Source organism: Lampetra fluviatilis, unplaced genomic scaffold, assembly GCF_964198595.1.
Source record: "Lampetra fluviatilis unplaced genomic scaffold, kcLamFluv1.1 SCAFFOLD_421, whole genome shotgun sequence".
Classification (NCBI taxonomy): domain Eukaryota; kingdom Metazoa; phylum Chordata; class Hyperoartia; order Petromyzontiformes; family Petromyzontidae; genus Lampetra; species Lampetra fluviatilis.
In genome coordinates this window covers 2105-15000 of record NW_027621745.1, presented here as the reverse complement: position 1 = coordinate 15000, position 12896 = coordinate 2105, and the positions used below count along the sequence as shown (strand labels likewise).

The following is a 12896-nucleotide window of genomic DNA, read 5'->3' as shown; positions in this document are numbered from 1 at the left end:
TGTCTCGCTCTGTGTGTGTGTGTGTGTCTCGCTCTGTGTGTGTGTGTGTGTCTCGCTCTGTGTGTGTGTGTGTGTCTCGCTCTGTGTGTGTGTGTGTCTCGCTCTGTGTGTGTGTGTGTCTCGCTCTGTGTGTGTGTGTCTCGCTCTGTGTGTGTGTGTGTCTCGCTCTGTGTGTGTGTGTCTCACTCTGTGTGTGTGTGTGTCTCGCTCTGTGTGTGTGTGTGTGTGTCTCGCTCTGTGTGTGTGTGTGTCTCGCTCTGTGTGTGTGTGTCTCGCTCTGTGTGTGTGTGTGTCTCGCTCTGTGTGTGTGTGTGTCTCGCTCTGTGTGTGTGTGTGTCTCGCTCTGTGTGTGTGTGTGTCTCCACGTGTCTCTGTGTGTGTGTGTGTCTCGCTCTGTGTGTGTGTGTGTCTCGCTCTGTGTGTGTGTGTGTCTCGCTCTGTGTGTGTGTGTGTCTCCACGTGTCTCTGTGTGTGTGTGTGTCTCGCTCTGTGTGTGTGTGTGTCTCGCTCTGTGTGTGTGTGTGTCTCCACGTGTCTCTGTGTGTGTGTGTGTCTCGCTCTGTGTGTGTGTGTGTCTCGCTCTGTGTGTGTGTGTGTCTCGCTCTGTGTGTGTGTGTGTCTCCACGTGTCTCTGTGTGTGTGTGTGTCTCGCTCTGTGTGTGTGTGTGTCTCGCTCTGTGTGTGTGTGTGTCTCGCTCTGTGTGTGTGTGTGTCTCCACGTGTCTCTGTGTGTGTGTGTGTCTCGCTCTGTGTGTGTGTGTGTCTCACTCTGTGTGTGTGTGTGTCTCGCTCTGTGTGGGTGTGTGTCTCGCTCTGTGTGTGTGTGTGTCTCACTCTGTGTGTGTGTGTGTCTCACTCTGTGTGTGTGTGTGTCTCACTCTGTGTGTGTGTGTGTGTGTCTCTGTGTGTGTGTGTGTCTCGCTCTGTGTGTGTCTCGCTCTGTGTGTGTGTGTCTCGCTCTGTGTGTGTGTGTGTCTCGCTCTGTGTGTGTCTCGCTCTGTGTGTGTGTGTGTGTCTCGCTCTGTGTGTGTGTGTGTCTCGCTCTGTGTGTGTGTGTGTCTCGCTCTGTGTGTGTGTGTGTCTCGCTCTGTGTGTGTGTGTGTCTCGCTCTGTGTGTGTGTGTGTCTCCACGTGTCTCTGTGTGTGTGTGTGTCTCGCTCTGTGTGTGTGTGTGTCTCACTCTGTGTGAGTGTGTGTCTCGCTCTGTGTGTGTGTGTGTCTCGCTCTGTGTGTGTCTCGCTCTGTGTGTGTGTGTGTCTCGCTCTGTGTGTGTGTGTGTCTCCACGTGTCTCTGTGTGTGTGTGTGTGTGTCTCGCTCTGTGTGTGTGTGTCTCGCTCTGTGTGTGTGTGTGTCTCACTCTGTGTGTGTGTGTGTCTCGCTCTGTGTGTGTGTGTGTCTCGCTCTGTGTGTGTGTGTGTCTCACTCTGTGTGTGTGTGTGTCTCACTCTGTGTGTGTGTGTGTCTCGCTCTGTGTGTGTGTGTGTGTCTCCACGTGTCTCTGTGTGTGTGTGTGTCTCGCTCTGTGTGTGTGTGTGTCTCCACGTGTCTCTGTGTGTGTGTGTGTCTCTGTGTGTCTGTCTCGCTGTGTGTCTCTGTGTGTCTCGCTGTGTCTGTGTGTGTCTCTGTGTGTCTCTGTGTGTCTGTCTCGCTGTGTGTCTCACTCTGTGTGTCTCTGTGTGTCTCTGTGTGTCTCTGTGTGTCTCTGTGTGTGTCTCTGTGAGTCTGTGTGTCTCGCTGTGTCTCTGTGTGTCTCACTCTGTGTGTCTCTGTGTGTCTCGCTGTGTCTCTGTGTCTCTGTGTGTCTCTGTGTGTCTGTCTTGCTGTGTGTCTCACTCTGTGTGTCTCTGTGTGTCTCTGTGTGTCTCTGTGTGTCTCACTGTGTCTGTGTGTGTCTCTGTGTGTCTCACTCTGTGTCTCTCTGTGTCTCTCTGTGTCTCTGTGTGTCTCTGTGTGTGTCTCACTCTGTGTGTCTCTGTGTGTCTCTGTGTGTCTCACTCTGTCTCTGTCTCGCTGTGTGTGTCTCTCGCTGTGTCTCGCTGTGTGTCTCTGTGTGTCTCTGTGTGTCTCTGTGTCTCTGTGTGTCTCTGTGTGTCTCTGTGTGTCTGTCTCGCTGTGTGTCTCACTCTGTGTGTCTCACTCTGTGTGTCTCTGTGTGTCTCTGTGTGTCTCTGTGTGAGTCTCTGTGTGAGTCTCTGTGAGTCTGTGTGTCTCTGTGCGTCTCTGTGTGTCTCTGTGCGTCTCTGTGTGTCTCTGTGCGTCTCTGTGTGTCTCTGTGAGTCTCTGTGTATCTCTGTGTATCTCTGTGTGTCTCTGTGTGTCTCTGTGTGTGTCTCTGTGTGTGTCTCTGTGAGTCTGTGTGTCTCTGTGTGTCTCTGTGTGTCTCTGTGAGTCTCTGTGAGTCTCTGTGTGTCTCTGTGTGTCTCTGTGTGTCTCTGTGTGTCTCTGTGAGTCTCTGTGTGTCTCTGTGTGTCTCTGTGTGTCTCTGTGTGTCTCTGTGTGTCTCTGTGTGTCTCTGTGTGTGTCTCTGTGTGTCTCTGTGAGTCTCTGTGAGTCTCTGTGTGTCTCTGTGTGTCTCTGTGTGTCTCTGTGAGTCTCTGTGTGTCTCTGTGTGTCTCTGTGTGTCTCTGTGTGTGTCTCTGTGTGTCTCTGTGAGTCTCTGTGTGTCTCTGTGTGTCTCTGTGTGTCTCTGTGTGTCTCTGTGTGTCTCTGTGAGTCTCTGTGAGTCTCTGTGTGTCTCTGTGTGTCTCTGTGTGTCTCTGTGTGTCTCTGTGTGTCTCGCTGTGTCTCTGTGTGTCTCTGTGAGTCTCTGTGAGTCTCTGTGTGTCTCTGTGTGTCTCTGTGTGTCTCTGTGAGTCTCTGTGTGTCTCTGTGTGTCTCTGTGAGTCTCTGTGTGTCTCTGTGTGTCTCTGTGTGTCTCTGTGTGTCTCTGTGTGTCTCTGTGTGTCTCTGTGTGTCTCTGTGTGTCTCTGTGTGTCTCTGTGTGTCTCTGTGTGTCTCTGTGAGTCTCTGTGAGTCTCTGTGTGTCTCTGTGTGTCTCTGTGTGTCTCTGTGTGTCTCTGTGTGTCTCGCTGTGTCTCTGTGTGTCTCTGTGAGTCTCTGTGTGTCTCTGTGTGTCTCTGTGTGTCTCTGTGTCTCTGTGTGTCTCTGTGTGTCTCTGTGTGTCTCTGTGTGTCTCTGTGTCTCTGTGTGTCTCTGTGTCTCTGTGTGTCTCTGTGTGTCTCTGTGTGTCTCTGTGTGTCTCGCTGTGTCTCTGTGTCTCTGTGTGTCTCTGTGTGTCTCTGTGTGTCTCTGTGAGTCTCTGTGTGTCTGTCTTGCTGTGTGTCTCACTCTGTGTGTCTCTGTGTGTCTCTGTGTGTCTCTGTGTGTCTCACTGTGTCTGTGTGTGTCTCTGTGTGTCTCACTCTGTGTGTCTCACTCTGTGTGTCTCACTCTGTGTGTCTCTGTGTGTCTCTGTGTGTCTCACTCTGTGTGTCTCACTCTGTGTGTCTCGCTGTGTCTCTGTGTCTCTGTGTGTCTCTGTGTGTCTGTCTTGCTGTGTGTCTCACTCTGTGTGTCTCTGTGTGTCTCACTGTGTCTCTGTGTGTCTCTGTGTGTCTCACTGTGTCTCTGTGTGTCTCTGTGTGTCTCTGTGTGTCTCTGTGTGTGTCTCTGTGTGTCTCTCTGTGTCTCTCTGTGTGTCTCTCTGTGTCTCTCTGTGTCTCTCCCCGTATCTCTCTCTGTCTCCCTCTCACTCTGTCTGTCTCACTGTCACTGTGTCTCACTGTGTCTCACTGTCTCTCTGTCTCACTGTCTCTGTCTCACTGTGTGTCACTGTGTCTCTCTGTCTCACTGTCTCACTGTCTCTGTCTCACTGTGTCTCACTGTGTCTGTGTGTGTCTCACTGTGTCTCTCTGTGTCTCACTGTGTCTGTGTCTCACTGTGTCTGTGTGTCTCACTGTGTGTCTCACTGTGTGTCTCACTGTGTGTCTCACTGTGTGTCTCTCTGTGTGTCTCACTGTGTGTCTCACTGTGTGTCTCACTGTGTGTCTCACTGTGTGTCTCACTGTGTGTCTCTCTGTGTGTCTCACTGTGTGTCTCACTGTGTGTCTCTCTGTGTGTCTCACTGTGTGTCTCTCTGTGTGTCTCACTGTGTGTCTCACTGTGTGTCTCTCTGTGTGTGTCTCACTGTGTCTGTGTTTCACTGTGTCTGTGTGTCTCACTGTGTGTCTCACTGTGTGTCTCACTGTGTGTCTCACTGTGTGTCTCACTGTGTGTCTCACTGTGTGTCTCACTGTGTGTCTCACTGTGTGTCTCACTGTGTGTCTCACTGTGTGTCTCTCTGTGTGTCTCACTGTGTGTCTCACTGTGTGTCTCACTGTGTGTCTCTCTGTGTGTCTCACTGTGTGTCTCACTGTGTCTGTGTCTCACTGTGTCTGTGTGTCTCACTGTGTGTCTCTCTGTGTGTCTCACTGTGTGTCTCACTGTGTGTCTCACTGTGTGTCTCACTGTGTGTCACTGTGTGTCTCACTGTGTGTCTCTCTGTGTGTCTCACTGTGTGTCTCTCTGTGTGTCTCACTGTGTGTCTCTCTGTGTGTCTCACTGTGTGTCTCACTGTGTGTCTCACTGTGTGTCTCACTGTGTGTCTCACTGTGTGTCTCACTGTGTGTCTCTCTGTGTGTCTCTCTGTGTGTCTCACTGTGTGTCTCACTGTGTGTCTCACTGTGTGTCTCTGTGTGTCTCTCTGTGTGTCTCACTGTGTGTCTCTCTGTGTGTCTCACTGTGTGTCTCTCTGTGTGTCTCTCTGTGTGTCTCTCTGTGTGTCTCTCTGTGTGTCTCACTGTGTGTCTCACTGTGTGTCTCACTGTGTGTCTCACTGTGTGTCTCTCTGTGTGTCTCTCTGTGTGTCTCTCTGTGTGTCTCTCTGTGTGTCTCTGTGTGTGTCTCACTGTGTGTCTCACTGTGTGTCTCTCTGTGTGTCTCTCTGTGTGTCTCTCTGTGTGTCTCACTGTGTGTCTCACTGTGTGTCACTGTGTGTCTCACTGTGTGTCTCACTGTGTGTCTCACTGTGTGTCTCACTGTGTGTCTCACTGTGTGTCACTGTGTGTGTCTCACTGTGTGTCTCACTGTGTGTCTCACTGTGTCTCACTGTGTGTCTCACTGTGTGTCTCACTGTGTGTCTCACTGTGTGTCTCTCTGTGTGTCTCACTGTGTGTCTCACTGTGTGTCTCACTGTGTGTCTCTCTGTGTGTCTCTCTGTGTGTCTCTCTGTGTGTCTCTCTGTGTGTCTCACTGTGTGTCTCACTGTGTGTCTCACTGTGTGTCTCACTGTGTGTCTCACTGTGTGTCTCACTGTGTGTCTCACTGTGTGTCTCACTGTGTGTCTCTCTGTGTGTCTCACTGTGTGTCTCTCTGTGTGTCTCACTGTGTGTCTCACTGTGTGTCTCACTGTGTGTCTCACTGTGTGTCTCACTGTGTGTCTCACTGTGTGTCTCACTGTGTGTCTCACTGTGTGTGTCACTGTGTGTGTCTCACTGTGTGTGTCTCTGTGTGTCTCTCTGTGTGTCTCACTGTGTGTCTCTCTGTGTGTCTCACTGTGTGTCTCTCTGTGTGTCTCACTGTGTGTCTCACTGTGTGTCTCTCTGTGTGTCTCACTGTGTGTCTCACTGTGTGTCTCACTGTGTGTGTCTCTGTGTGTCTCTCTGTGTGTCTCACTGTGTGTCTCTCTGTGTGTCTCACTGTGTGTCTCACTGTGTGTCTCACTGTGTGTCTCACTGTGTGTCTCTCTGTGTGTCTCACTGTGTGTCTCTCTGTGTGTCTCTCTGTGTGTCTCACTGTGTGTCTCACTGTGTGTCTCACTGTGTGTCTCACTGTGTGTCTCTCTGTGTGTCTCTGTGTGTGTCTCTGTGTGTCTCTCTGTGTGTCTCTCTGTGTGTCTCACTGTGTGTCTCACTGTGTGTCTCACTGTGTGTCTCACTGTGTGTGTCTCTGTGTGTGTCTCTGTGTGTCTCACTGTGTGTCTCACTGTGTGTCTCTCTGTGTGTCTCTCTGTGTGTCTCACTGTGTGTCTCACTGTGTGTCTCACTGTGTGTCTCACTGTGTGTCTCTCTGTGTGTCTCTGTGTGTGTCTCTGTGTGTCTCTCTGTGTGTCTCTCTGTGTGTCTCACTGTGTGTCTCACTGTGTGTCTCACTGTGTGTCTCACTGTGTGTCTCTCTGTGTGTCTCTCTGTGTGTCTCACTGTGTGTCTCACTGTGTGTCTCACTGTGTGTCTCACTGTGTGTGTCTCTGTGTGTGTCTCTGTGTGTGTCTCTGTGTGTCTCACTGTGTGTCTCACTGTGTGTCTCTCTGTGTGTCTCACTGTGTGTCTCTCTGTGTGTCTCTCTGTGTGTCTCTGTGTGTGTCTCACTGTCTCTCTGTGTGTCTCTCTGTGTGTCTCTGTGTCTCTGTGTGTGTCTGTGTGTGTAGTTTGGCATCTGCGAGTTTCCTCCCCAAATACTTCAGCTCCAAGTGGAGCTTCTCACGATTCCAGATCCCCACCGCCTCTCACTGCCTCTGCGCCTTCGGCAGCGAGCAGAACTCCGTCATCGGTGAGTAGCACACTCACCCACCTACTCACCTACTCACTCACCTACTCACCTACTCACCCACACACTCACTCACCCACTCACTCACCCACCCACTCACCCACCCACTCACCCACTCACTCACCTACTCACCCACCCACACACTCACCCACTCACCCACCCACTCACCTACTCACTCACCTACTCACCCACACACTCACCCACTCACCTACTCACTCACCTACTCACTCACCTACTCACTCACCCACTCACTCACCCACCCACTCACTCACCTACTCACTCACTCACTCACCCACCGCCTCCCACTGCCTCTGCGCCTTCGGCAGCGAGCAGAACTCCGTCATCGGTGAGTAGCACACTCACTCACCCACCTACTCACTCACACACTCACCCACTCACTCACTCACCCACACACTCACTCACCTACTCACTCACTCACCTACTCACCTACTCACTCACCTACTCACTCACCTACTCACCTACTCACTCACCTACTCACTCACCCACTCACTCACCCACTCACTCACCCACACACCCACCCACCTACTCACCCACCGCCTCTCACTGCCTCTGCGCCTTCGGCAGCGAGCAGAACTCCGTCATCGGTGAGTAGCACTCACCTACTCACCTACTCACTCACCCACACACTCACCTACTCACTCACCTACTCACCCACCTACTCACCTACTCACCCACACACTCACTCACCCACTCACTCACTCACCCACACACTCACCCACCCACTCACCTACTCACTCACCTACTCACTCACCTACTCACTCACCCACTCACTCACCCACTCACTCACCCACTCGCTCACACACTCACCTACTCACCCACTCACCCACCCACCTACTCACCCACCGCCTCTCACTGCCTCTGCGCCTTCGGCAGCGAGCAGAACTCCGTCATCGGTGAGTAGCACTCACCTACTCACCTACTCACTCACCCACACACTCACCCACACACTCACCCACACACTCACCCACACACTCACCCACTCGCTCACACACTCACCTACTCACCCACTCACCCACCCACCTACTCACCCACCGCCTCTCACTGCCTCTGCGCCTTCGGCAGCGAGCAGAACTCCGTCATTGGTGAGTAGCACACTCACTCACTCACCCACTCACCCACCTACTCACCCACACACTCACTCACTCACACACTCACCCACTCACCTACTCACTCACCTACTCACTCACCTACTCACTCACCCACCTACTCACCTACTCACTCACCCACTCACTCACCCACACACTCACTCACTCACCCAGCCACTCAGCCACTCACTCACTCACCCACTCACTCACCCACTCACCCGCCCACCCACTCACCCACTCACTCACCCACCGCCTCTCACTGCCTCTGCGCCTTCGGCAGCGAGCAGAACTCTGTCATCGGTGAGTAGCACACTCACCTACTCACCTACACACCCACACACTCACTCACACACTCACACACACACTCACTCACCCACCTACTCACCTACTCACTCACACACTCACTCACACACTCACCCACACACTCACTCACCCACTCACTCACCCACACACTCACCCACCCACTCACCTACTCACTCACCTACTCACTCACCTACTCACTCACCCACTCACTCACCCACTCACTCACCCACTCGCTCACACACTCACCTACTCACCCACTCACCCACCCACCTACTCACCCACCGCCTCTCACTGCCTCTGCGCCTTCGGCAGCGAGCAGAACTCCGTCATCGGTGAGTAGCACTCACCTACTCGCCTACTCACTCACCCACACACTCACCCACACACTCACCCACACACTCACCCACTCGCTCACACACTCACCCTACTCACCCACTCACCCACCCACCTACTCACCCACCGCCTCTCACTGCCTCTGCGCCTTCGGCAGCGAGCAGAACTCCGTCATCGGTGAGTAGCACTCACCTACTCACCTACTCACTCACCCACACACTCACCCACACACTCACCCACACACTCACCCACACACTCACCCACTCGCTCACACACTCACCTACTCACCCACTCACCCACCCACCTACTCACCCACCGCCTCTCACTGCCTCTGCGCCTTCGGCAGCGAGCAGAACTCCGTCATTGGTGAGTAGCACACTCACTCACTCACCCACTCACCCACCTACTCACCCACACACTCACTCACTCACACACTCACCCACTCACCTACTCACTCACCTACTCACTCACCTACTCACTCACCCACCTACTCACCTACTCACTCACCCACTCACTCACCCACACACTCACTCACTCACCCAGCCACTCAGCCACTCACTCACTCACCCACTCACTCACCCACTCACCCGCCCACCCACTCACCCACTCACTCACCCACCGCCTCTCACTGCCTCTGCGCCTTCGGCAGCGAGCAGAACTCTGTCATCGGTGAGTAGCACACTCACCTACTCACCTACACACCCACACACTCACTCACACACTCACACACACACTCACTCACCCACCTACTCACCTACTCACTCACACACTCACTCACACACTCACCCACACACTCACTCACCCACTCACTCACCCACACACTCACCTACTCACTCACCTACTCACTCACACACTCACCCACACACTCTCACCCACCTACTCACCCACACACTCACACACACACTCACTCACCCACCTACTCACCTACTCACTCACCTACTCACTCACACACTCACCCACACACTCACTCACCCACCTACTCACTCACCCACACACTCACTCACACACTCACCCACACACTCACTCACTCACCCACTCACCCACTCACCCACCTACTCACTCACCCACCTACTCACCCACACACTCACTCACCCACTCACTCACCCACCGCCTCTCACTGCCTCTGCGCCTTCGGCAGCGAGCAGAACTCCGTCATCGGTGAGTAGCACTCACCCACCTACTCACTCACTCACACACTCACCCACACACTCACCCACACACTCACCCACTCGCTCACACACTCACCTATTCACTCACTCACCCACCCACCCACCCACTCACTCACCCACCGCCTCTCACTGCCTCTGCGCCTTCGGCAGCGAGCAGAACTCCGTCATCGGTGAGTAGCACTCACCTACTCACCTACTCACTCACCCACCTACTCACTCACCCACCTACTCACCCACACACTCACTCACCCACCTACTCACCCACCTACTCACCCACCTACTCACCCACTCACTCACCCACCTACTCACTCACCCACCTACTCACCCACACACTCACTCACCCACTCACACACCCACTCACTCACCACCACCCACCCACCCACTCACCCACCCACCCACTCACTCACCCACCAACTCACCCACCCACCCACTCACTCACCCACTCACCCACTCACCCCACCCACTCACCCACCCACTCACCCACCCACCCACTCACCCACTCACCCACCCACTCACTCACCCACCCACCCACCCACTCACTCACTCACTCACCCACCCACCCACCCACTCACTCACTCACTCACCCACCCACCCACCCACTCACTCACCCACTCACTCACCCACTCACTCACCCACTCACCCACCCACCCACTCACCCACTCACCCACCCACCCACTCACTCACCCACCCACCCCACCCACCCACTCACCCACCCACCCACCCACCCACTCACCCACCCACCCACTCACCCATCCACTCACCCACCCACTCACTCACCCACTCACCCACTCACCCACCCACTCACCCACCCACCCACTCTCTTCCTGTCTAGCGATCTGTGCTGATGGCACCTACTACAAGTTCCAGTTCAACCACAAGGGCGAGTGCAGCCGAGACGTCTACGCTCAGTTCCTCGAGATGACCGACGACAAAATATAGCCCCGGGCCTCGCCAGGCCTCGCACACCCGTCCTAGGCCTCGCCAGGCTTTCCTAGGCCTCGCCAGGCCTTCCTAGGCCTTTGTAGGCCTCGCCAGCCCTTCCTAGGCCGCTCCTATGCCTTCGTAGGTCTCGTCAGCCTTTCCTAGGCCTTGCCAGGCTTTAGTAGGCCTCGCCTAGACCTTCCTAGGCCTCTCCTAGGCTTTCGTAGGCCTCGCCAGGCCTTCGTAGGCCTCTCCTAGGCCTTCCTAGGCCTCTCCTAGGCCTTCGTAGGCCTCATCAGCCTTTCCTAGGCCTTGCCAGGCCTTCGTAGGCCTCGCCAACTTATCCTCAGCCTTGCCAGGCTTTAGTAGGCCTCGCCAGGCTTTCCTAGGCCTCGCCAGGCCTTTCTAGGCTTCGCCAGCCTTTCCTAGGCCTTTCCAGGCCTTCCTAGGCTTCGCCAGGCCTTCGTAGGCCTCACCAACTTATCCTAAGCCTTGCTAGGCCTTACTAGGCCTCGTCAGCCCTTCCTAGGCCTCGCCAGGCCTTTGGTAGGCCTCTCCTAGGCCTAGTCAGCCCTTCGTAGGCCTCACCAACCCGTCCTAGGCCTCGCCATGCCTTACTAGGCCTCGCCAGGCCTTTGGTAGGCCTCTCCTAGGCCTCGTCAGCCCTTCCTAGGCCTCGTCAGACCTTGCCAGACCTTCCTAGGCCTTCCTAGACCTCGCAAGGCCTTCGTAGGCCTCGCCAGGGCCTTGTCAAGCCTTCATAACTCTTGGCCAGGCTTCAGTACGACTGCCTAGGCCTCGTCAGGCTTTCCGATCATTCCTAGGCCTTAGCAGAACCTCCCTAGGGCTTTGCCAGGACGTCTCCAGAACCTACTAAAAGGCCCCTCCCATTGCCCTTGGCTTGCGTAGGCCTAGGAAGGCTTCGCTAGGCCTCGCCAGGCCTCTGAAGTTGTGTTCCTCGGCCTGCGTAGGCCTAGGAAGGCTTCGCCAGGCTTCGCTAGGCCTCGCCAGGCCTCTGTGATCTCTCTCGAGGCCTCTACAGGCCTCTGAAGTTGTGTTCTTCAGCCTCCGTAGGCCTAGGAAGGCTTCGCTAGGCCAGTCCAGGCCTCTGTGATCTCTACCGTAGACCTCTCACCGAGGCCTGTCCAGGCCTTCGCAGGTCCCGCTTGTTGCCCTTAAATTGTTTCGTGACCGACGGCCTACGTAGGCCTAGGGAAGGCCTGGCCAGGCTTCGACAGGCTTCGCTAGGCCTCGCCAGGCCTCTGTGATCTCTCCCTAGGCCTGTTGAGGCCTCCGCAGGTCCCTCTGATTGCTCTTAACTTGTTTCGTGACCGAGGCCTACGTAGGCCTAGGAAAGGCCTGGCCAGGCTTCGCTAGGCCTCAACAGGCCTCTGTGATCTCTCCCTAGGCCTGTCGAGGTCCCTCTGATTGATCTTAAAGTGTTTTGCTGTGTCATGGGCCTACATGGGCCTAGGAAGGAGGCCTGCCTTGGCTTTACCGAGGCCTCGATTAGGCTTCGTTCAGGCCTGCCTAGGCCTGGCCTAGTCTTCCTTAACCTTCACTTAGGCCTTCCTAGGCCTGCCCCAGGCTTTGCTTAGGCTTCGTTTAGGCCTTCCTAGGCCTGTCCAGGCTTTGCTTAGGCTTCGTTTAGGCCTTCCTAGGCCTGGCCAGGCTTTGCTTAGGCTTCGTTTTAGGCCTTCCTAGGCATTGTTTAGGCCTTCCTAGGCCTTCGTTTAGACCTTCCTAGGCCTTCCTAGGCTTCGTCTAGGCCTTTCACAGGCTTCGTTTAGGCCTGGATAGGCTTCGTTTAGGCCTTCCTAGGCCTGGGCAGGTCTTGCTTAGGCATTGTTTATGCCTTCCCAGGTTTCGATTAGGCTCGCCTAGGCCTTCCTAGGCTTCGTTTAGGCCTTCCCAGGTTTCGTTTAGGCTCTTCTAGGCCTTCCCAGGCTTCGTTTAGGCTCTCCTTGGCCTTCCTAGGCTTCGTTTAGGCCTTCCTAGGCCTGGCCAGGCTTTGCTTAGGCTTCATTTAGGCCTGCCCCTAGGCCTGGCCAGGCTTCGTTTAGGCTTCATTTAGGCCTGCCTAGGCCTGGCCAGGCTTCGATGTTTGTCCACCTACTTGTACGTATATTGATCCGTCTGTTCGTCTGTCCGTCTATTGACCACCATTGATCTGTCTATTGATCTATTTGACGAGCGATCTCTCTCTTTGTCTGCCCATTGATCTGTGTTGTCGCTTGATCGACTGTCAATTAATCTGCCTATTGATTTAAGTGTCTTTCTATTCTGTCGATTTGACCGTCTGTCGATCGGTGGTGGGGGGGGGGGGGGGAGGGTTGGGATTGGGGGGTAAAGTTGCAAGCAACCGAGGTTGCAGGCAAATTAAGTTGCATGCAACCGAGGTTGCGGGCAAATAAAGTTGCAGGCAAATTTAAGTTGGTCGCAACGGAGGTTGCAAATGAAGTTGCAACCTTGGTTTGAAACCTGCGGGGGTCGCATGCTTGC

The 12896-nt window shown here is 54.6% G+C and overlaps 1 protein-coding gene across 1 annotated transcript in view; it reads left to right on the top strand.

Moving 5' to 3' along the window:
• WDR45B (WD repeat domain 45B) overlaps window positions 1-12693 on the top strand; it is a 55844-nt gene extending 43151 nt beyond the window's left edge. The window contains exons 9-10 of the mRNA XM_078885809.1: window positions 6444-6565; window positions 10306-12693. Coding sequence (XP_078741935.1) covers window positions 6444-6565; window positions 10306-10412 — 229 coding nt within the window. The 3' untranslated portion in view covers window positions 10413-12693. The remainder of the gene's footprint in view (window positions 1-6443; window positions 6566-10305) is intronic.
• Window positions 12694-12896: the final 203 nt, after the last annotated feature.